This window comes from Myxocyprinus asiaticus, chromosome 32 (assembly GCF_019703515.2).
Source record: "Myxocyprinus asiaticus isolate MX2 ecotype Aquarium Trade chromosome 32, UBuf_Myxa_2, whole genome shotgun sequence".
Taxonomy (NCBI): Eukaryota; Metazoa; Chordata; class Actinopteri; order Cypriniformes; family Catostomidae; genus Myxocyprinus; species Myxocyprinus asiaticus.
The window spans coordinates 26,323,762-26,349,035 of NC_059375.1; the positions used below are offsets into that span (position 1 = coordinate 26,323,762).

Consider the following 25,274-nt stretch of genomic DNA (forward strand, 5'->3'; position numbering starts at 1 on the left):
TTTTTACTGGAAAACAAGACTCAAATAAGAAAAGAATAAAATAAAAACTCAGTAAGAAAATTACTTCTTGCAGTGTAGCTGTTACATTATGTATTTCGCCACAGCTGGAATGGTGTAATGACAAATCAGCATCCAGGAATGGGACTATCAATTTAATAATAAAGGTTATAGCTAAAAGAATCTAATTGGAATTCACTAGTTCACATTTTCATAAAATCCTTCAGTGAGATAAAGGTAAACATATCTGGCTTGCTGTCCGTGATGAAGGGCCCTAAATTGAAACTAAGGACAGCAAGCTGTGATTACGTTTACAGCTTTAAATTATAGGCTACAAAATGCCTTGCAAGCTCTATTCTTCACGTGCTTGTGATTGACAAGATAAAAGGAACTCCATTAATCGTGATAATCGTGAGCTTTTGGGCGAGTAAAGGTGATTTTTCATACCGACTCACTGTCAGACACTGAGGACAAGCGTGTCTTCCCAGCCCGGTGCAGGTTGCTACTGGTCTCAGAGGACTGGCTGGTCACAGTGGAACGTCGCGTGGATATAAAGCTACTGCTACTGAATCGGTCTCTATGAGGTACACACAGTAACACACCCAGACATGGTATGTACTTTGCAATGGCAGACCTGAGAAAGACAAAAGAAGGGGTGACATGTGAAAGAAGGACAGGAAAATTTAAAAAGATAAAGAGAGAAGAATGGGCACTTTGAGTGGGGGAAAAGAGAAAAAGAGAGGTAGACAGCAAAAGGGTATTTGTTGTGGATGATTCTGCATGTAAACATACAATAGATAGCTCTCAAGAGCACCCAGGGGAAGTAGTTAGAGCAAACACATAATCTACTGCACCAGTACAATAGGTCTTTTGAATTTAATGGGTTATCTACCAACACTTACAGTTTGATTGATTTCTTTTGATTAGGACAAAATTGTCATGTGTTACATAATCTCAAGGGCATAGTGTATCAGATTAAGGACAATGCAAACAATGTTTTTGTAGTGTTTACTTAAATTAGTATATGAATGATGTTGTATATTAATATGTAAAGTCATATGACTGTTTCATAACCTTGTTAGGAAGAGGTAGGAAGAAGTATACAGTAAAAGTGTGTGAAAATAGAAAGTACCATTATTTTACCTCATGATACTGTATCATTATTCTAATGCCAAGAATTTATATTTGTAGTTACATTTTTTTGAAGCCATTCTGTAGTGGATTTACTTAGATATTTAGGGTCATTGTCCTGCTGCATCACCCAACTTCTACTGAGCTTCAGCTGGCACAAAGCCACCCTGACATTACCCTGTAGGATATCTTGATAAACTTGGAAATTCGTTTTTCTCTCGATGATAACAAACGGTCCAGGCCCCGAAGCAAAAACGCAGCCCCAAATCATGGTGCTCCCCTGGTGAAAAATGAATATGCTAAGTATATTACATTTTGGCATACTTCAGTGTACTTGCAGACAGACCAATGATCAGTATACTTTAAGTGTGTTAATGATTATTTAACTTGAAGTTTGCTATTTAATATATTTTAAGTATATTTTAGTTGTAATTTAATTGTAGTAAAGCACAATTTAAAGTGTATTTAGTGTACTTTTGTGTGCTAAAGTGGAACAACTTCAAGTATACATAGTACACTTTAAGTATATGCCTGTGTAGGGACTAATTACATGCTTGATTAGTGAAATTAAAGTGTACCTTAATTGTGTTATAAGTACATTACAAATTTGTTATGAGTGTCTTCCAAACATACTAGCAATATACCATGAATATATTATTTTTGCGATAGTATATGCTCCATTATACTTTTGACTAATTCCAAATACTAATAAATGCACATTTAGTAGTCAATAAGAGCATACTTTGTTATTACTTAGCTATACTACTTTGTACAATATACTTTCAACATTACATACTCTTACACAATACAGTTTTTAAATGTGTTACCAGTATACTAAAGGCTGAATTACTTAGGGGACTTTTTCCCAATAAATAACATGTAACAACATCACTAATGAAGACTCATATTTTAATAACAAGTCCAACGGTTTTTATTTAAACTTCACATGGTTTCAGCATTATAAAACTGAACAAAATGAACTGACCATGTTTTTCATTAAAAGAACACTGAAAGATAAAAACATTATTGCACCAATGCCCATACCGACCCTTTATACACAAACACAAACTACACATTATGTTCCTTTTTCTGGCTGAACTGCTCATTATTACATTTGCGTCTGATGGCCTCTCGCACATCAGAGGCAGTTGTCTGCGGAAACTCATGAAGAACAGCATCTGTTAACAGAATAGACAAGAGATAAGGTAAGATGGCATGATCATACAACTTTTTCTTCAGTTCCCCTTCTGTCACTCACTCGACGTTGTGTCGATGTAGCCACGAGTTCGAGACGAAGCAAGGCTCCTCGACGTGGTGTCCCCTGCTCCCCCCCGCCGCGAGGCCCCACCCACAGGTACGTTAGACGCGATTGTCCCCTTAGTGCACCTCGCCCAGAGCTTGGACGTGTGGTTAGCGCTTTCCAACCTGTCGCGGTGGCTGGCCAGGACCATCCGACTCGGCTACGCGATTCAGTTCACCAGGTGCCTGCCCTGGTTCAGCGGCGTCCGCTTCACCTTGGTGCAGGGCGAGAACGCCGCCACCCTGCATGTGGAGATCGCGACCCTTCTGCGCAAGGGCGCGATAGAGACTGTCCCTCCAGCCAAGATGAGGAAAGGGTTCTACAGCCCTTACTTCATTGTGCCAAAGAAAGGCAGTGGGTAGCGGCCAATCTTGGACCTGCAAGTTTTGAACCGGGCCTTACACAGACTCCCGTTCAAGATGCTGACGCAGAAGCACATTTTGGCGTGCACCTGGCATCAAGATTGGTTCGCGGCGGTAGACCTGAAGGATGCATATTTTCACGTCTCAGTTTTACCTGCTTTCGACGGCCGGGCGTATCAGTACAAGGTCCTCCCCTTCGGCCTGTCCCTGTCCCCTCGCGTCTTCACGAAGGTTGCAGAGGCAGCTCTTGCCCTGTTAAGGGAAGTGGGCATCCGCATACTCAACTACCACGATGACTCTCGAGAGTTGCTGTGCGCATACAGGGACCTGGTGCTCAGGCAACTCAGCCGTCTAGGGCTTCGGGTCAACTGGGAAAAAGCAAGCTATCCCCGTTTCAGATCATCTCTTTTCTCGGCATGGAGTTAGACTCGATTTCGATGATAGCGCGCCTCACGAGCGAGCACGCACAGTCGGTGCTAAACTGCCTGAAATCATTCACAGCTGTGTTGGCTCACCTCCATCAAGAGGGTTGGGGACCTGCAGGCGCTCTCTGTCAGCAATACCTGCTTGGAGTTCATTCCGGTAGACTCTCACGTGGTCCTGAGACCCCAGCCGGGCTATGTGCCCAAGGTTCCCACGACCCCCTTCGGGGATCAGGTGGTGAGCCTTCAAGCACTGCCCCGGGAGGAGGCAGACCCAGCCCTGTCATTGCTGTGTCCAGTGCATGCTTTGTGCATCTACTTGGATCGCACGGAGGGCTTTAGACGCTCTGAGCAGCTCTTTGTCTGCTTCAGCGGACAGTGGAAAGGGAACGCTGTCTCCAAACAGAGGCTTGCCCACTGGATCGTGGATGCCATCACTCTGGCATACCAAGCCCAGGCCGTGCCTGCCCCTTTGGGAATACGAGCACACTCTACAAGGAGTCTGGCATCCTCGTGGGCACTGGCCAATGGTGCCTCTCTAGCAGTCATCTGCAGAGCAGCGGGCTGGGCAACACCCAATACCTTTGCGAGATTTTACAATCTCCGGGTTGAGCCGGTTTCGTCCTGTGTTTTGTCAGGTACGAACAGGTAAGTTTGGTAATACGGAACAGCTGGCCGGGTGTATCGCTTGCGTATAGCGCCTTTCCCCTCCTTGAGGTGAAGACGTGCGCTTCTTCTCCCATGCGAGTTCACAAACCTGTGAACCCTGGATGTCCTTCCTCCCTAGCCCTGTGGCTCGCGAATTCGGCGGAGGAATTCGCAGCCGGAACCAGTACGTGTGCTAATATGCCCTGTGCTGGGGTAGGTGCTCCACAGGTGCCGGTTACTCCAGTAACCCCCTGTGATGTATTTCCCCTGTTGGCAGACCCGCGTCTCCCTTTGGGCAGAGCCCTCTCTGCCCTCGGTTGCTGTGTTGTATAGCTCCTCCCCTTCAAGGCAGGACCTACCACCGCGCCACTTCCATGTGTGGCTGGTGAGCCCACGTGACATATTGCCACATGTTACCTCCCCCTTGGGCAGGATGTGGTCTCCGCAGGGACTTTTTCCCCTGAAAGAATAGGAAAGGGAAATAACACCTTCCTCGATGCATATAATAGCGTTAGATGGCCCCAGCCAAATCTAATACTCTGTGGAGAGAAACACAGAGAGAAAAGGCAGCGGCTGGCACAGCCAGCTCCCATGCTAGTTACGTCGCTTCCCCCCCTTTGGGATGTGGGGATCTACATGACGTCTTGTGGGGTGTTGGGGGAGGTTATGTGTGGACTGATGCATCTGCTATTACGCACGCAGCAGCTTGCTTGCACCTGCATCAGCAATTCACGTAACACGGTCCAGCTGTTGTGGCGTTTTTCTATAGGGACCCCTAGTGTCACTACATCAACACAACGTCGAGTGAGTGACAGAAGGGGAACGTCTCGGTTACTGTTGTGACCTCCGTTCCCTGATGGTGGGAATGAGACATTGTGTCCCTCTTGCCACAACGCAGTACTATCTGCTGAAATGGCCAAGACCTTGTCTCGGCTCCTCAGCACAAAACCTGAATGAGTGGTTGTGAGCCAGCTCCTTTTATACCCGTATGTCCGGGGGAGTGGCATGCAAATTCCACTCGCCAATTCTCATTGGCCTTTTCTCAAAGATTAGAGGTGTTTGGAGCTCCCAAGGGCGACCCCTAGTGTCACTACTTTGACACAACGTCTCATTCCCTCCATCAGGGAACGTACGTTACAGCAGTAACCAAGACGTTTCCACTACATTAGTCTGTGTTGACATTGCTGTCCACAGACAGAGAATGTTAAGTCCTCTGCAAAAGCCTACAATAAAGTAGCTGGATGTTTAGCTTGATACCTCTTTTTGAGCTAGCATATAAGCAAGTAGGCTACACATTTAAACATAAAACCGGTTAAAACGCACATAACAATTCGACTGTCATGTCGAAACATGACTTTTTCAAAACGTATCTATATACACTCACCAGCCTGGCTTTTTTAGCCTCCACCACATTGGTCTCCAACATTTTCTTTTTCATGCGCACACCCCTGCTTTCTTCCTTGGTCCATATATCTTTACTCAAAATGAATAAATTTTTCTTTGTGACGAGGTCTTTGAACGAATCCGATATGACGAGAAGAGTAAAGAAGTTTAGCCTACACCTGCTACCAATAAAATGACACAATTAAGCAATGAAGTAGCTGAAAGGGTATACGGGAAATAACTGGTACAATCCAAACTTACCTCCAAATAGCAGGACTTTAGCAGGCACTGTCTTCTCCGGTTCTTTTCGCGTGGGCCATTCTATTTCGAGCCAGTTATCATCGGCATCAAGGTCAGGCTGCGATGTCACTTGATTGAACTGGTCCGAGTTCCCAAGAATGAGCTATGTACTTTCCACTTTTAATGTTTTATAAAATAAGTAATATATGGTGAATTGGAACGGCATTGTGACCTCCTAACTTCACCTGCAGACATCATGTGAGTGAGCAAACACCGTCAGCAGCTCTAATTGGCTGTAGTGAGCGACAAAAATACGACCCTTGATTGGTCACAGATATAATACACTGCATGCCCAATTATTATATAGATCTTATCATTATTTCCATGCACATTTTCCAACTCCAAACCATAAAAACTTGAATGCTTACTGGATTCAATCATTTTTAGGTGGTATGCATTTGTGTAATGAGGGAGGGTGTGGCGAAAGTGACTAACACCTTATATCAAGGTGTGCATAATTATTAGGCAGCTTCATTACCTCAGGTAAAATGGGCCAAAAAAAGAGATTTAACTGACACTGAAAAGTCAAATATTGTAAAATGCCTTTCAGACGGATGCAACACTCTTGAAATAGCTAAACTATTGAGGTGTAACCACTGGACAATCAAACGTTTTACTGCGAATAGTCAACTGGGGTGCAAAAAATGCATAGAGAAGAAAAGGCACAAATTAACTGCAAAAGACTTGAGAAGAAGTAAACGTGAAGCTGCCAGGAACCCATTATCCTCCAATGCTACCATATTCCAGAACTGCAACCTACCTGGAGTGTCCAGAAGTACAAGGTGCCAAGTGCTCAGAGACATGGCCAAGGTCAAGAACGCTGAAACACGACCACCACTGAATAAGATTCACAAGTTGAAGCGTCAAGATTGGGCAAAGAAATACATGAAGACAGATTTTTCAAAGGTTTTATGGACAGATGAAATTAGAGTGACTCTTGATGGACCAGATGGATGGGCCCGTGGCTGGTTCACTAATGGACACAGGGCACCACTTCGAGTCAGGTGCTAGCAAGGTGGAGGAGGGGTACTGGTATGGGCTGCCATCATAAAGGATGAGGTAGTTGGACCTTTTCGAGTTGAAGATGGACTGAAACTCTCAAACCTACTGCCAGTTTCTGGAAAGTACTTTTTCAAGCAGTGGTACAGGAAGAAGTCCTCAGCATTCAAGAAGGCCATGATCTTTATGCAGGACAATGCTCCATCACATGCATCCAAGTACTCCACTGCTTGGCTAGCCAGCAAGGGCCTCAAAGATGCCCAAATAATGACTTGGCCCCCTTCCTCACCTGACTTAAATCCTACTGAGAACTTGTGGGCCCTTCTCAAATGTGAGATTTACAGTGAGGGAAGACAATACACCTCTTTGAACAGCATTTGGGAGGCTGTGGTTGCTGCTTCAGCGAAAGTTGATCGTGAACAGATCAAGAAACTGACAGACTCCATGGATGGAAGGTTCATGACAGTTACTGAAAAGAAGGGTGGCTATATTGGTCACTGAATATTTTTGAAAGGCCAAAAATGTTATTTAATTGTCATTCTGTGTTACTTATTTGTTGCACCTACTCTAAAAACGGAGAATAAACAATTGAGTTGGAAGAAATTATTTTTGTTATTTAGTTGCCTAATAATTGTGCACACTTATATGTTCCCCTGAGAAAGACAAAACTCACTTTTTCTTTGTTAAACATTCAGGTTTGAGGTTCAATAACATTTTGGATTGACTGAGAGCATTGTGTTTGTTCAACAATAAAATTAATCCTGAGGAATACAATTTGTCTAATAATTGGGCACACAGTGTAATTAAATGTTAAAATTTTTTGAACACTGATTATGATTCTAATGTTTTAATGCAGTGTAAGTGAACTTAAAACAATTTTTTGCATGCAATAGCCACCGTTTACTTGTCTGTTGTCGTGTGGTTGAACTGCCACTTGTGAAATCACAATCTAGTAGCTGCCACTTTCTGTTCAGTAGAACACTCACATTTTCTTGCATGTCCCTATAGTTTTTAAGTGTGCTATTAGTGTATTGTTTATCATGGATTTGTGTGTATGATTGTAACATGATACTTATCTTCCACTATAAACTTAATAAACATACTTACACTTAAATCACAATTACAAGAGTAGCCATTAGTACACTGTATACACTTTATTTAAAAATATGTAAAAAATTAAATAAATAATAATAAAAAAAGGGCTTTCAATGCATCAGTCATACATTTTAACACTTTCTGAAAGAAATGTCCAAGTAATGAAGTGAATTCCAAACATGAATAAGTAAACTTAAAAATTACACTCAAATTTAACTTAAAATATACTACAGCTTCAGGATATTACATAATGTATTTTTAAAATATGCTTTCAGTGCATTGTTATAATGATCATTTTGAGCATACAGTTTAAAAATATATTTAAACATAAAGTTCAAATAAGTACACTTTAAAAATTACACAGAACTTTCACTTTAAATATATTTTTCTAAAATATATTTTTAGAAAATATACTACATTACAATTATTTTAAAGTGTATTTTATTGTGAAAATAGGTAAAAGCATGATGTTAATATATCTTTTATATATTTAAAGATGGTAAAATTCTTTGTTAATGTATTTGCAATGTACTATTGAAAAAGCAAATATATTTTAAATACAATAAAGTATTTTTTTTTTTTTTAACCACCATACATCACCGTTGGGACACGTAAGCAGATGCTTCTTGTGAATAGCAAACTCAAAATGTTTGAATGCTTTTTATAAATCAAAGTAGCTCTAACCTACACCTCCAATTTTATTTCGTTAAATGGATGCCAGGTTTGCCAACTGCTGCCTCTAATTAGCTTTTGTTGATGTCATTAGCCTAGGGGTACACATACATTTTCCAACCTACACTGTGAATGTTTGAATGATGTATTCAATATGTACAAGAACAATACAATAATTTGTGTGTAATTAGTTAAAACAGATTGTGTTCGTTCATTATTGTAACTTAGATGAAGATCAAACCAGATTTTAAGACAAATTTATACATAAATGCAGGAAATTACAAAGGCTTCACATACTTTTTCTTGCCACTATATATATATATATATATATATATATATATATATATATATATATATATATATATATATATATATATATATGAATGAATGAAAAATGTCTATAAATTGACAGCCCTAATCTCTTCAATAAAAGAGGCTTTATGCTTCAAGGGCAAAGGGATCATTCTGCTTATTTTGCCCAATGTCAGAACTGGACTTGATAGTTCAGATTGCTGCTTCTTAAATTTTCATCATATTGAAGCTATAATAATGACCTCATAGGTGCTTCATCATGATGTATTTATCTTGTGTGACTTACCAATGATCTGATATCAGTAATGTATGGTCTAAGCTGCATCCAGAGAAGATCAGTTTGAAATAAATCTGACTTCTAAAGGTCAGAATCTTCCTCTGTCATCTCAAGGTACTTGTGTTTGCATTCTGTACACAAAACCACAAATCAATTTGGGGCTGCTTGGCCTTGAAGCACGCAGCATGCATGTTTGGGGAACAATGTTTCATTTCGCTAGACGCTTTTTGTATTGGAAACCAGAGTGTGTAAATAAACAGGAGTTGAGGGTTATTGAGCCAGGTATGCTATTTTACTTCAGTGCTTTCACACACTGCCAGGTTATTCCTATTTTTATGCAGCAGAAAGCACGTCTTTGTAAAACGTCTTACACTCAAGAATATGAATGAGTGCAAATGCACTTCTAGCATAGAGTTTAGCTCAGAGCAGGGATGTGCGGCATTCAGAATCAAGTTGAGAATTCCTTTTAAATTCTAAATCAATTTCTGAATTTAAACTAAATTTGAATTGAGATAATTACATGTAATTAGAATGTAAGTTTAGTAATACATTTCATTTTTCTGTATGAATTGCCCATAAACATGCTACCATACACATAAAATAAGGGGTATATATAAAATAAAAAGATAACAAAAAAATAAATAAATAGATGCTATTCATATTCAATGTTTGAAATGCCACTTATAGAAATATTTTTTTTTCAATATTTTTCAGTATATAAAATTAAATAGGGTTCACTTTAAGAACCATGGAAACCTTAAACTTGTGTTGGACTAATAAAATCCTCTGATGTATGACTGTTTTGAATTTCTTTGAACTGCAGTTCAGTAAATTCCTCTTCTTGTTATTTTAATTTCAGCTTAACATCCTTTGGGGTGTGGACAATTAAATTGAAATACCTACTCAGAAATTGAAAGAGAGCCAAATCTTCAATTCTGAAATTTGCTCACAAAACAGAATAACTCAGTGACATCAGCACCACCCCTGTCATACCTGTATTTTGGGTGAGTGATGGCGTAGATAATAGGGTTGTGGATGGCAGACGCCTTGGCAATCACAGCTGGCACAGAGTTCATGTAGGGTGTGAGCATATCAGCATAGCTTTGGAAAGAGGAAGAGCACATAACTGTACATTAGATACAATTACAACACTTTGCTTTCAACTAACCTGCCAACACATGACATCACAGTTCAATACAGACTTTATTAGACTTCAAAGAGGTGGGTAAATGAGTAAACCCACTTATTCTGTTGGAAATAGAGCAGCAGTCAAACAGTGCATGTGATCATTAACCTGTCAAAGACATTTTTATAAAACACGGCACAGTGTATTCCTGTCACAGTCTGTGACACATTTTCTGTCTGGGGATGGATGGATGTCAGCTGAGAAAAATAATATAGTCTTTACAAATGATATTTTAATGGGCCGAATGTAGCAGAATTTGTATGACGTTACATACACGTTGCATCCCAGATGACAATTTTTTTTTTTTTATAGCCAACTCGAAATACATTCAGACTGTTTGGATGCAGTTTGGATCGTTTTTTGTAAATATCAGATATAATGTTTAGTTTTCTATTCAGACTACAAAATACTAAACAGATTACATATTAGTCAGATATGCCAAAAATTGTGTCTGAATGAACATCTGAAGCTCTCCTAAGAAGAAAGCTGTGTTATTGCTATAGCTCTTTGCCATGCCTTTACCCAAGGCCATAGCTAGGGAATTCTGGGACCCTTGAAAGAATATTGAAGTGGGCTCACTACACATATCCTATACCCAATGAAGAGTGCTATATCCTAACTACATATACAAATATACATTTTATATACTATATATAAATAATTAAATATTGATTCAAGTAATGAATATATTGATACAAAATAATTATATAGCCTATTTTAAATATAAACAGAAATATAAAAAAGAAAGTCTTTCTTGAACAGTGAAAATTGCTCTAAAAAAGCACAATAATCATGATATTCTTATTACATAAAAAAAAAAAAAAAATGTATGTTGCTCAGCTGTTTGCCATATTAAGCACAAGCAAACCATTGGGTGTAATCCATTTTTTAGTAAGGGGAGTAGAGATGAGTAACAATGATTTGGAGACTTATTTCACCAATATTGTTTTTTTTTTTTTTAAATCTAACAAGCTGTATCTATATGATCATTACGTCATAGTGTAGGGGCCTATAGCATAACTACTGGAGTGTTTGTTGGCCCCCCTAGGCTGTGGGCCCCTAGAATTGTCACCACCTTTTACCCCACAAGTGATAGCCCTGACTTCATCACTACCCTCAGAGAATGGGGAATATCTATTTCTCACACGGAACACAATGACCTGTACTGAGATAAATTTAAATCTATCTCTGTTTCTTTTAATACAATTTATTTCTGTATCTAGTGTTCAGACAGTTTGTGACTTTCATCTAGCCAGACAAATGAATCACAAGTGACTCTAAACACAAATTTAGACAGTTTTAATTGCCTCTGGTATTTCTAAATGTTATGATAGAACAGCACTAAATTAAACAAACCGACAAACCAAACATGACAATAACAACACTAACCAACATTCATAATAATAATAATAATGTAAAGAAAATCAGTGGATTGCCGATGTTCAGTGTTCATTCTCACCCAGCAAAAGCAGTAAGAGCCACACAGGAGTAAGGAGACCAGGAGATGACATACAGCAGGATCATTATGAGTGCGATCTTTGCCATTTTCCATTCATTTTTCATTCGGTGGATCTTCTTGATAGAGTCTTTGGGCCCTCCTTCTCCATTGATTTTTCCTACAGCTCTGTTATCCCCATCACACACACACACATAAACAGGCATAGAGGCACATGCATCACTTCACAAAGTGAACAAACACAATTAATAGTTCTATGTCTTTGTAAAGAACAACATAAACACAGCAGTAATCTTTGAAACAATGTAAACAGCAATCTAAAATTGATCTCTGTTTTGATCAATAAAATGCCTTCTCCTTTCAAAATATTGCCATATAATGTATGTTTCCTCTCTCTGAGGCAGTCTAAAAAGCTCTTAGCTACAGCAAAACTCTTAGTGCTGACCTGTTGGTATCACGGATGGCCCTGAAGATGAAGAAGTAACAGTAAATAATGACAAAGAGTGGGATGAAGAATACAAAGGTGAAGAGCAGCATCGTGTAGGCCCGTACAGAAGGACTGAAGGTCATGTAGTCCCACGAACAAGAAGTCAACAGACCTTCAGGAACGTATGCACCTGAATGAGAAGATACAACTGAGTTACAGGCTGCTGCACCTATTTTATTTTTTACCTGGTAAGATAACATTACCAAAGAGGAAAAAACAAAACAACTTAACATCTTAAACATTTTTAAGAAAGTGTAAGATGTACAAGTTTTAGCGGAGTTGAGAATGAGGCACAGACAACCGTAAATACTTTAGTGTGCCTGGTGGGGCGTTTATTACAATAACTGGTGAATTTTCAAGTGCAGTGATAGACAATGAAGAGAATGTTTGAAGTGCACGTGTGGTTCCCGTGTTCCACTGTGGTTGTGCTCGGTGCTCCGTTGTTGAGTGCGTAGCGTTCGTGGTTTTGTTGGCTCATAGTCTTGGTGGCTTTAGTCCGATTCTGTAACAGGAGACAGAGAGAAAACATTAGTGAAATTCTTCTTGACGTCGGACCCCAGGTGAGTGGTCTGTGAGAGCTTATATGGTGCTCCATTGATGTGGGTAATTGATGTCAGCTGTTTCCACTCTGACGTTTCAGCTGTTTCCAGGTATGTGTGATTGTGGTTGCCAGGGGTGACGCTGACTTCGGCATCCCCCCCCCCAAGCGTCGTGCTGGTCCTGTAGGTTGTGGGAGAAAACAGGGAGAGTGAGGAGGTAGCATGGGGGAAGGAATTACTCACCAGACCTGATCCACCATGGAACATTTGTGAGAGACCATCGGCATTGCCGTTCTTCAGGCCGGCTCGATTTTTAATGGTGAAGTAGTAGTCCTGGAGGGCTAAAAACAACCGGGTCACCCTGGCATTGGTTCCCTTTGCTTTCGTCATCCACTGGAGAGGGGCATGATCGGTGATCAAGGTGAATGAACGTCTGAGGTGATAATAGCGCAGCTACAGGACTGCCCACTTGATGGCCAAGGCCTCTCGTTCCACGGCTGCATATCGGGTTTCCGTTGGGGAGAGTTTTTGGCTCAGGAACAGAATGGGGTGCTCCTCCCCCTGGAATTGTTGTGAAAGGACAGCTCCAAGCCCGGATTCCAATGTGTCCTTCTGTATCACAAAGGGCAGTGAGAAATATGGAGTGTGAAGAATTGGTTCGGAACTTAAGGCTTGCTTCTAGGGCTGTCCTTTCTGGGTCAGGTCTGTGACAGGACAGGCTATAGAGGAGAAGTGAGTTATAAAGCAGCAGTAATAACCAGCCAACCCAAGGAAAGCATGTACCTGGGTCTTGGTTGTTGATTGGGGGTAGTTGTGTAAGGCAGTCACCTTTTGTCTTTGGGGCTTGATGAGTCCTCTCCCAATTTGATAGCCCAGGTATTGTGCTTCCGTGAGAGCGAGATGACACTGTTAGCTGTAAGCCTGTCTTGCCTCAACTCAGGTTGCACCTTCTGGAGGCGGAGTAATGGGGTAGCCGGCATGGCATAGGGTATCCGTTGAATGCAGAGACATCATTCAGATTCCTGAAATCGTTACAGAACTGGAAGGTGCTGTCAGCTTTGGGGACATCACGATTAGACTGGACATGGGGCTGTGAGATTCCTTGATGACACCAAGCTTAAGCACCCTCTGCACCTCTCCCTCAATAGCCTGTTTCCGAGCCTCAAGCACCCGGTAGGGCTGCTGCCTCACGATAGTGTTGGCCGGGGTGCGAATGTCGTGAGTTATGACTTGGGTTCGGCCCGGGGTTTAATAGAACACATCTGCAAACTCTTGGAGGAGGTGTTTGAGGTTGTTCTTCTGGTTCGGGGCCAGGTGTTCTCCTAGGGAAACCACAGGAAGTGTTCCTTCAGCCAGAGCAGTGAGTTGGTGAGGCCCTGGATCCATCCATTTTTTAAGATGTTGATATGTTAGATCTGTTCGGTTTTTCAGCGGCCCGGCTGGTGGACTCTGTAGTTAACTGGATCCACTCGGGAAACTACCATATAAGGACCCTGCCAGGTGGCCAGGAACTGGAAGTGGCAGGGAGAATGAGCACAAGTACCTGGTCTCCCAGATGGAACTCCCAGGGCTGAGCCGCTCGATTGTACATGCTGCTGGGCGTGCTGGGCTTCCTAAATATGTTCTTTCACCAGGGGCATCACCTTTTTGATCCTCTTTATCATGTCTGATAACCGTGTGGTGTGGTGAGGGTTGCTGCTCCCAGGCTTCTTTGGCCACATCCAGGAGCCCAAGGGGTTGTCTACCAAACAAGAGTTTGAAAGGTGTGAAGCCGGTCAATGCCTGGGGTACTTCACAGACATCAAACAGGACATAGGGGATCATGAGGTCCCAATCATGCCCATCTTCAGTGTCCACTCTTCGAAGCATCCTCTTCAGGGTTTGGTTAAACCATTCTACAAGGCCATCAGTCTGGGGGTGGTACACCGAGGTGAGTAGATGGATGACGCACAGCAGTTTACAAAGGTCCGCCATCAGCCGTGACACGATGATGATGATGATGATTTCTTTATTGTCATTGTAATCATTGTAAAATTACAACGAAATTCTGTATGGCTCAGTCCAGACAGAAGCTTATAAAACACAATGAAAGTAATAAAAATCAATAATTTAAATCCATTGATATATAACAAGATAAAAGTTAGGATAAAAGTCAGGATAAATGTCAAGATAAGAAACTGTTGTAATCATTAAAGTGCATAAGTAAATAAATAAATAAATAAAGTCAATAAATAAGGTGAACTAGAAGAATACTGTTCGCAGCGTGTGTGTGATTTCCAGTGAGGGAAGTGCTCCAACAGTCTAGACACAAAGATCCTGTATAGGAATAGTGGAGGCTACAGCTCTTGGAAAGAAGCACGGTGAAAGAAGGGGTGCCTTGATCCGTTAAAATTTATTTTGGAATTCTGACTTGGCTCATTAGCAGGAACAATTCCTTGGCAATGTTCTTAGAGGTGGCTTTTTATAAGGCGATGGCTTCAGGGAACCTCGTGGCGTAGTCTACAATGACTAATATATACTCGTGGCCCCGGGCCGATTTTGGCAGTGGTCCTACCAGGTCCATGCGACGCACTCAAAAGGCACCTCAGTGATGGGCAATGGGATGAGTGGGCTTACAGGTGGTCACTGAGGGGCAGTCTTCTGGCAGACCTCGCACTGCTGACAGAACAGTTTTACCTCTCCGTCTAGGCCCGGCCAGTGAAATCTGTCGCAGATCCTTTGGGCAGTGTTTTGGGCCCCCAGGTGCCCGGCCATAGGATGGTAGTGGGCCAGGGTTACGATGGTTTTGGTCCTTCCGCATGGTACCACCAGTAGCTGTTTTTGTTCCCCTCTCCTCTCAGCGACACAGTTTGAGTTGGGTGAAGTCCAGGTTGCCAGGGAACACCCTCGATTTCCAGCAATGTTTGAGCCTTTCATCCTCCCTTTGCTCCCTGCCGAACGATTCCCTGGCTGAAATCTGCTGGAACAGACCAAAGAAGAGGTTACTAGAATTCCTGGACTCACCACCTCTCTCACTCTCTGTTGGTCTCGGTCATCCAGTCCTCCGCTTGGTTGTGTGGGCTGGAGTTGTGCTGAGGAGCCGCTCTAGCCCCAACAGCAAGGGTACTGGTAGCTCCTTGATAACTCCGACATTGAGGTGCCAACTACCAGGTTCGGCTGCCACAATAACTGAGGCCGAGTGGATGTATCGGGTGTTGCTGTGGATGCAGATCACTGGGATGAGCGTATTGTCCGATGTTCTGGTGCAGAGCACACCGAATTTTGGTAAGACTGACTGAACTGCCGGTATCCAACAGGGCTTGGGTGCATCGGCCGTCGACGCATACCTCCCAGTACATTCCTTTCGATGACACCTTACGATGCAGGATGCACCCCACAAATCAAGCATGTCGCTCCGGGGGATTTGGTTCAATCAGAATCAGTTCGTCTTTAGGGCCTCCTCCCGTGGCTGGAACTTCCTTCCGTTAGGTGCCTTCTGGCACTCGCCTCTCCGGCCAGCCCCTCCTGGAAAATCCCACTGCTCTCTCTCCACCGTCTCTAGCATTCGCTGCCTCCACCAGCTCCACTGCTTCAACCAGCTTAGCCATCATAGAATGGTCTTTCATTCCCACTGCCCGGCAGATGGAACGATGCAGAGACCTCAGCAGTTTATTAACTGTTATCTTCTCCACTACTTTCTCTGGGGTTGGGTTTCCGCCAAGAAGCCAGAGCTGGACGAGGCGTACTAGTTGTGATGCCTGGACCCGAATCGGAACCTGGAGATTGTATGTCCATTCATGGAACTTTTGAGCGGTGCACACCGGAGACAATCCCACCCGGGCTAGAATCTCCGCTTTGAGAGTGTCATAGTCGTGGGAGGCTTCGGCCGACAAGGGAGTAGTAGGCCTGCTGAGCTTCCCCCATAAGGAAGGGTGCCAAGATCACAAACCACTCCCCTCACAGCCAGCCCTCCCAGACGGCCACGATCTCAAAGGTATGGAGAAAAGCCTCTACATCATCCTGATCAGTGAACATTGTCAGTACCTGGTGGGCTGTATGTTTTGCTTCCGGTGCACGTGCACACTCTTCCACTTCCAGCCGCAGACAAACAATCTCCTGTTCTATTTGGAGCTGTTCAGATATTTGTTGCTGGTGGAGTGAAACTTCGGCGAGTCGGTGGATGAGGTCTTCCATAATTCAAGGGAAAGAGAGAGAGTGGAATCTGTGGGAACACAGAGAGAATTACGGGGTAAGTAATTATGTCTGTCCTCACTCTGTAAACAAAGCCAGCATTCTCCACCAGTCTAGCGGGGTCGAGAATGAGGCACAGACAAACGTAAATACTTTAGTGTGCCCGGAGGGGCGTTTTTTACAATAACTGGTGAATTTTCAAGTGCAGTGGCAGACAATGAAGAGAATGCTTGAAGTGCTTATGTGGTTCCTGTGTTCCGCTGTGGTTGTGCTCGGTGCTCTGTTGTTGAGTGCATAGCGATTTTTGTATTGTTTGCTTGTAGTTTTGGTAGCTTTAGTCCGATTCTGTAACAGCAGACCGAGAGAAAAAGTTAGTGAAAGTCTTCTCGATGTCGGACCCCGGGTGAGTGTTCTGTGAGAGCTTATATGGTGCTCCATTGATGTGGGTGAATGATGTCAGCTGTTTCCACTCCGGCATTTCAGCCGTTTCCAGGTGCGTGTGACTGTGGTTACCAGGGGTGGTGCTGACTTTGGCATGGGAGACTCTCCACAAAGTGTATTGGAACAGTTTTCGTTAAGTGTGCAAGAGGACCAGGGGCTCATTAATGCACGGCCTTACCTGGGTCTAAGCCGGGGGGCCCATTCGTAGCGTATTCTCCATATGGTATTCAACATATTCTTCACTGTCGACATTCGCAAAAGGAGCACATGTAAACGCATTCAGCAGGAGATATAAAGACGGAGATGGTGCGCAACTACGAAAGTGCATGTTCAGAACAGTCTGCTTCCCCATCTACACCCGTTGGACGACTGGCAGGGGAGCCACGCGGAACTGTCTGCCCCGGGGCCCCACGGTACCTTAGTGCGCCCCTGAAGAGGACTCGAGTTTAAATCCTGGCCTAATATAGGATTTCTTTTAATCAACCAACCAAAATTTTTAATTGACAGCTAGTGATCACAAATAATATTCGTGGTATGGAAAAGAGCAGCTTTGACATTTTGATAAGAACTTCTTATGTGTTCCTAAGGGAAAAACAGTCTTACAAGTTTCGAGTGACGTAGAGAAGATAGATTAATTTTTAGTTTAAACTGGGTTTCCAAAATTTTTGACCAATTCATTTTCATTATATTTCCATGATTTTTCCATTAGTGTTCCAGTTGTTCTCTTTTCTGGTTAGATTTTTAATTCATTTGATAGATTTTGCAGAGCTCACAGACCAATTTCTAGCCAGTGACATATTTTAGAGCAGATCATAACTACAAATATATATATATATAATATAGTAATTTCTATGAATTGTACATGACTTTTTAAGATTTAACTAATTTCCATGACTTTTCCAGGCCTGAAAATCCCTATATTAAAATTACCTGATATTTCTAGGTTTTCCATGACTGTTGGATCCCCGTTTGAAGCAAATTATTTGCAGAAGGCGTAACTCGATTGGACTGACTAAATGTAGACATATGAAATGGAGATTTCTAACAGAGCATTTTAGACAAACTCCTTTTACTAATAGTTTTGCAACTTAATTATCAAATATTATCAATGAAATAGCATTCAGAATCCACTTGGGTCAAAAATATGGAATGGGTATTATGCTTCTGTGTGTGTGAGAGCATATGAGTGTTTGCAACTCCATCTTACTCCATCCAAAGAACGGGGGCAGGCTCCAGCCCATAGAGTACACCCAAGCAGCGACGAGTATGAATAGGGCTCTTTTGCGTGACATGACACCAATAGAGGCCAGAGGACGAGTGATCACAAAATATCGATCTACCGCAATAATCATGAGTGTGATCATTGAGCAGATACCAAACAGAGCCCCGCAGAATGCATATAACTCACAGCCTGTAGAGAGAGAAAGAGAGAGAGAGAGAGAGAGAGAGAGAGAGAGAGAAATAACAAGAAACATATTTCACTTTGTGATCAACTAAGTTCATTCTGTGTTGAATTAATCGGGTATGTATTATTCCAGTCCTGAATTAATAGGGCAAGATAAAAGTGCAAGGAAATGGAATGGAACAGAACATAGTGGAATATAACAGAATAGATTAGAACAGGGTAGAGTAGAATAGAATAGAATGACACAAAACAGAGTGGAAAAGAACAGGTTAGAATAGAATAGACTAGAATGGAATAGAACAGATCAGAATAGAATAGAACAGGATACAATAGAATAGAATTGAACAGAAAAGATTAGAATAGAACAACACAGAACACAGCAGAATATAATATAATAGAAGGAAATGGAACAGAACAGATTAGAACAGATTAGAACATAATAGAACAGGACATAATAGAATAGAATAGAATAGACTAGAATAGAATAGAATAGAAGAGCAAGATCTGGTGTAAATTATTGGAGTGGTGGAGTGGAGTGTTTGAAAGTGTACGTGTTTTCAGTGTGCAAATGTGCAGTGTTTTCACATGGGACAGACAGTGTACGAAACGGCACATATGTTTTCACATGGGACAGTGTATAAGAGTGCTCATGTGTTTTCACATGGGACATAGTGTGAAAGTGCACAATTCTTTGCATATTTTTACGACACTGCTGTGGTGCAGGAACTAAATCACATTAAAATCTTCAGTCTTTGGAATGTCAAACAATGCTTTCCTACTAATTAAACTAAAATAACACCTTGGATAGGATATGAAAAATGAAAGAATATGAACAACATACTGTATTGCTGCTGTGCAGACACAATTCACTGAGGCTGTCAGATTCTCAGTTATTATTAACAAGGCCGATGTCTATAGGAGATGATTCCAGACAGATGTGCTAAAAAAAAACTTTTCAAATGTACTGTAGTTCTGGTATGTTTAAAGATTCACACAAAAACACACAAACACACATTTGTTTTTCTATCATGGTGGGGACCTTTTTGCATTTTTAGATTAATATTAAAACATCACTAAGTATGTTTATTACTTATTATTAAGTTGATTTACTCATGGGGACTGTTGGTTGATGTAGGTTGATTTCAGGTTTTTCTAATGTTGTGGGAAAATTTAGTCACCACAATGTAAGCAAAACCTGACCCCCCTACACACACATAGACAAGTGTGTCTAACTCATCATGTCTGTGAATGAATGTGAGGGTCTGGAGGTGGAGATCCACATGTAACATGCTTAAAAAGATCACTGTCCTTACTTGGTGATTGGGTGCCTTTGTCACATGACCCGGTTCCAACAGGATCTGAGAAACCTTTGGGTTTTGGGCAAGGTTTGGGGCATTTTTTTTAAGTATGACTTCGGGATTAGGGCTGGTTCATGTTTGTAATTAATGAAAAAATAACCAGGCCTACCAAAATTGTTTCGCACACTCACTCTCACTCACAGACTCGCACGAACAGACGAGTTAGGGGCCGTTCACACCGAACATGTTATTGTGCGCGTCTGGCTGTTTTTCTATGTAAACACGTGCTGGACAAATGTCTTTGACTGTTGCACCGCGTCTTGTTGTTTCTTCAGCATTTTTAGACATCGTGTCAAGTTCAAAAGAACTTTAAGTTTTAAAAACGCAAGTCTAGTCACTTGCATTCTGTTTTATTTGTTGCACTGTGTCTATTTTGTTTTTAGCAGGTTTCACCAAGATTCAATTTCTGAAGAAGTTCAGGAAGCAAAGAGGACATAATGTGACTGTTACATTGTTACACATGAGTTTAGATCGTTCTGCACCAAGCAAAGTTTCGGTGCTTGATTAAAAAGTCAGTCCAATGTTTTTTTACCTTCTGCTCTAGTGTGCTGAGGAGCCGCAGTGTCTTGTTAAAACGGTGTATGTTTACTGTTACTATACTGTTACGAATGTTGTCTACAATCTGTACATACAATACAGCCAACTGCAACAATACTTGCTTAGAGAAGAAATTATAAAGAGAGTGAGTGATTTCGGTTTCAAATCTGGTTCAGGCTTACAATCTGACAGTACTGTTCATGTTGGGTAGGGTCGGGTCACACAGTCTTGGGTATGAGTCGGGTTCGGGTTTCTTTTTAAGGCACGTGCAGACTTCTACTGCGAGGATGTCTTACTGAACACCATTAAAACTATGAGTTGAGTTGAGCAGATCTCTCACAAAAAGTTGAAAAGAGACAGAGAGAGAGAGAGAGAGAGAGAGAGAGAGGGAAAAAGAGAGAGGGAGAGAGAGAGAGTTCATTCCACTTCATCAACCATACAGCAGCTACTTCGCTTCAAAGACAAGACTTTAAGTGCTTAAAAGTTTTTAAATCTAAACAAAAGTCCATCAGTGATCAAAGGATCCTGTCTGTTGACCTGACATGCCCTTTGTTGGATTGTTTTTGTAAATCAGAGCCATTATTTGATGATTTGAAAGCCTAACTTTAGAGCTTAAAGAGCACCTATTATGGTTTTTCAAATATTACCTTTCATGTAGTGTGTTATAAAGCTGTTTGTGAATGTAAAAAAGGCTGCAAAGTTTCAAAAATCAAAGTGCACAAAATATGGAGTTATTGACACCCAAAAAAAAAACAGATTCTGAACACCTGAAACGAGTCATTAATAATTCCAGACTTACTTCCTGTACTAACCTATGTAATTTGGTAACAAAAAACCCGCCTCTGGTCTGTTTACATGTACAGCCAGTGCAGGCTGTTAGCCTGTTAGCTGTTAGCCTCTGCTAACCTGCTAACTCACGTTATTGTCAAATTACATATAATCTTACCAGAGAGAAATGTCCTGTTCTCGTCGTGCTTGCGGTGGTGGTTCAGGTTGATCTTCCTATGTATCACTATCGGACTCAGGCTCAAATTGGTAAGGTAAAACAGAAATTTTTCAGATGGAGCTGAAACTCGGATATGGTAGTGGGCGTTTCCTTTCCGACACGCGCTGTAAGCGGTAGACCAATCACAACAGACTGGGACATCTGACCAATCAGAGCAGAGTAGGCTCTCTGAAAGGAGGAGTTTAGAATGAATCCTTTAGAACGGATCATTGAAGGAGTCGTTTTTGACACTGGGAAAAAAAGGTAATGCTGCAATTTAAATTATGAGCAAATTAAAGTGTTTTTTGACCTTGGATGCATGTAAATCTATTGAATGAGACCTTTAAAACAAAACTAGGCACATTTAAAAATCATAATAGGTGCACTTTAATCCTACAATTGCTATACCAGATGAAATGCAATCATATGGTTGTTATTTTTTCAAGTAGGGCTTCACAATTTATCGTATTTTAACAGTGATCACAGTTTCTCCCTCTCACAGATAATCAAGCATAACCATTTGCGATATTAGTAAGCTAGCAAGCAGAAATTACAGCCAGGTAAAGTTGCAAATTGTTGTTCATTTTCAATATAGGCAGTTTTTCCTGATGATAGACCAAATCACAAGCTCTTTCAAAGTCTTTTTTGAACTCAACTGACCTATAACACTCTCTTCATAAGTTTGCCACTGTTTCACTTTTGAGCATGCTCTGAGATACGTAGCTACATAAGTTTAATAGTATCGTATGTCTGATATGTGCACCGCTTCGATTAGCTGTGTATTTCACATATTTGGAACACACAAGGCTAATGATAAGGTGTTTCGATGGCCTCAGAACGGTTCTATGCTCGAAACACACAAATTTCATCTTGTGCACTGATTATGTGTTATACACAGAACAGCTGTGCTCTGAGTTCGGTTTGGTTCGTACGCGTCACTACCGTGTGCTGAACACGTTTTATTTAATAATTCCAAATATGTTCGACCATTACAAGTTTTTAAACAAATCTAAAGTTACCCCATGGCACTGGGGTTTTGTGGGCCGAAGAGGAGATGAGAGCATTTCAACAGAAACAATAACACACACACCTCCTTCAGTTTTCCACAAGGTACAGCAGACCATTTAGCAATGCTGAGTGCAAAAATTATTATGAAAAAATATTACTATGTATATTGCAATAATAATAACAATCATTATAATTAAAAAATATATATATATTTTAAAGAGTACTCAAATGTGAACACCTTACAGCAAGGGTCGGCAACATACTGCATGCCACATTCACTGAAAGCGACGCACTGCCTGAATTGATCTGCACTGTCGGCTTGTGATGTGCAAATGGCATGCACGTGCTGCACTCGTCTGTTAACTACACTGCAGTCTTGTCACACTTTAATAGTGTTTAGCCTCCCGTTCAGCTCATAAAAAGCTGCATGATCACGAGGAAGGATTTCATCAAGATGTAGATTGGCATGCAGGTGCGAGGGACTTCATATACAGTAACTCCTCTCTTCTACTCCTCTCTCACTGTTGTTTGCATGCCAGTGATTGCCCCTTCACGTAATTTTGAAAAATGTATTACATAAAAAATTACTGAGTGCACCTTTAATTTTGGTCAAAAGGAATGATTTACTAGTTTGTAGTTTCAAGATGAGAGCTGCTGTTTAATGTAATACATTGAATATATCAGTATATATCATAGCAGTGGCAACAGTTATTTATTTATTTATTTATTTATTTATTTTTGGTCTAAATCGTGCAGCCTTGTAATATTAAAATTACACTCTTAAATGACAGAATAATTGTGATTTAAATTGAGCAAAATAATTGTGATTATCATTTTCACCATTATTGTGCAGCTCTACTATCAAGAGGAATTTTTGGGACTAATATAAATATTTCAAACCAAAATAAGATCATTAAGAGAACTTGATAGAATGGCAGCTCACATTTGTAATACATTGTATTGGTTTTGTATTATAAGCTTTCTTTTAAAACACAAAATGCATATTTTTATATATATAAGCAGGCTTGCCTGATTGGGCTGTCAATCGATTAAAAATGATAATAGAATTAATTACATGATGTTCAGAATAATTAATAGAATAGCGGAAGGCCCCCAAATAAAAGTAATTTAGAATAAAATAATTAGAATAATTATAAATATAATATATAATACAAATTATAAATCAGACAATTCAAATACATTACATAATATACATGCTATATTGTGGCAGCCTGAAATATATATATTTTTTTATATATATATTTTCATATTTACAGATTTTCAGAAATCTCATGATGAAATAAATGCAAGTACTGTATCTTACTGCGAAAATGCAACTCTGCACCTACATTAGAAACCTTAAGACAAGCTAACAGATAAAGATGTTCAAACTAACCAAACTCTCATTCAAATCTATGCTTTTACCTCTAGGTAACCCTTACCTTCATGAACCCTTAGGGGTTCGCAAATCCCTGGCTGGCATACCCTGTGTCGGCACAATAATCCTGTCTACCCGAGATCTTTTATCAATATCTGTTCTCCTTTCATCTCAGCTGCATTAGAATAAATCTCATGAAAATCATTTGATGTTAAATAATGCTATCCCAAGTTGTACAGACATCATGCTCTATGCATGAAACTATGAAGGCCTGTAACTGAACCATTAAAGAAGAAGAAAGCAGAAGGGGTTTGATCAAGCACCTGTGGCTGATAAGATAACAGCTGGATTACCTTTCTCCCCAAAGATCCATCGCTTGTGCATACTGGTGGTGAAAAATATTGGTGTCTGAGTAACACACATCAGAAAGTCGGTGACAGCCAGATTAATGATGAACATGTTTGCAGGTGTCCTCAGACTCCTACTCCTGTGAGGATACACACATTCGAATAAAAAGAAATGTCACGTTACAATGTAACTATGCCTATGTTAGTTAGGGAAAAAGAAGGAAAGAATAAAGAAAGAAAGAAAGAAAGAAAGAAAGAAAGAAAGAAAGAAAGAAAGAAAGGAAAAAGAAAAGGAAAGACTGAAAGAATGGATGTAATAGTGATGGGTCGTTCATATTCATTTTTAAATAATCTTTTATATGACTCTGGAAAAATTAGTAGAATAAAATTTATTGTTCGTGTTTTGTTCACATGACCCGTGACAGCCACACTGGCTTTGTACAAGAAACAGAATTGATTAGTTCACCTCCCAACTGGGTCCTCGGGTATGAGTCTTTAGTTAATTTGACTTGACTTTTAATAAACTGTAGTTTATCTTTCCTTCATGATGCATCCCCTTATTGTATGATTTATGTCCTTCTTATGTATTTGGTGTGAACTGTAGACCCAAACCAAGTAATCCTTACATAATTTCCCTTTGAATTTACTCATTTATACATTTTACGCTTGTTAGGAAATATATTGTAAACACTTTCTGCATTAAATACATGAAAATTTTGATTTACTGTTACACTGACATGTATTGATCAATATACAAATAACTGCAACACTGAACTGTAAACTCAAAAGAGAAAAATTAACTGAAAGTCTAGTAATTGTTACTGTGGAGATGGGGCATGGCCAAGCGACGTCTGTGGAGAGCGAAGCCTGGAGAGGAAGAGCGGTAAGGATTGACACCTGTGGTAAATTATCTCTAACAGCTGTTTTGTGTTGCAGTGAGAGCTGGAGAGGGATAAAAGGGCAGTCCAGACTGCCTGAAGAGAGAGAGAACCGAGCTTGAAGCTGTGTGTGTGTTTTGTGCTGAAAAGCAAACCGCGTGGGTACGCCGGAAAAGTGTTTTTATTAAAGAATTACGTGGA

The 25,274-nt window shown here is 40.8% G+C and overlaps 1 protein-coding gene and 1 long non-coding RNA gene across 2 annotated transcripts in view; one reads left to right on the forward strand and one right to left on the reverse strand.

The window, feature by feature from the left end:
- Nucleotides 1-25,274, forward strand: part of LOC127423599 (uncharacterized) — a 419,204-nt gene that overhangs the window by 125,565 nt on the left and 268,365 nt on the right. The window lies entirely within an intron of this gene.
- The window catches only part of opn4b (opsin 4b), a 73,705-nt gene that overhangs the window by 26,246 nt on the left and 22,185 nt on the right, over nt 1-25,274 (reverse strand). The window contains exons 3-8 of the mRNA XM_051668036.1: nt 24,202-24,335; nt 18,385-18,588; nt 11,986-12,157; nt 11,544-11,708; nt 9,892-9,999; nt 445-631 (exon numbers count right to left, since the gene is read on the reverse strand). Coding sequence (XP_051523996.1) covers nt 445-631; nt 9,892-9,999; nt 11,544-11,708; nt 11,986-12,157; nt 18,385-18,588; nt 24,202-24,335 — 970 coding nt within the window. The remainder of the gene's footprint in view (nt 1-444; nt 632-9,891; nt 10,000-11,543; nt 11,709-11,985; nt 12,158-18,384; nt 18,589-24,201; nt 24,336-25,274) is intronic.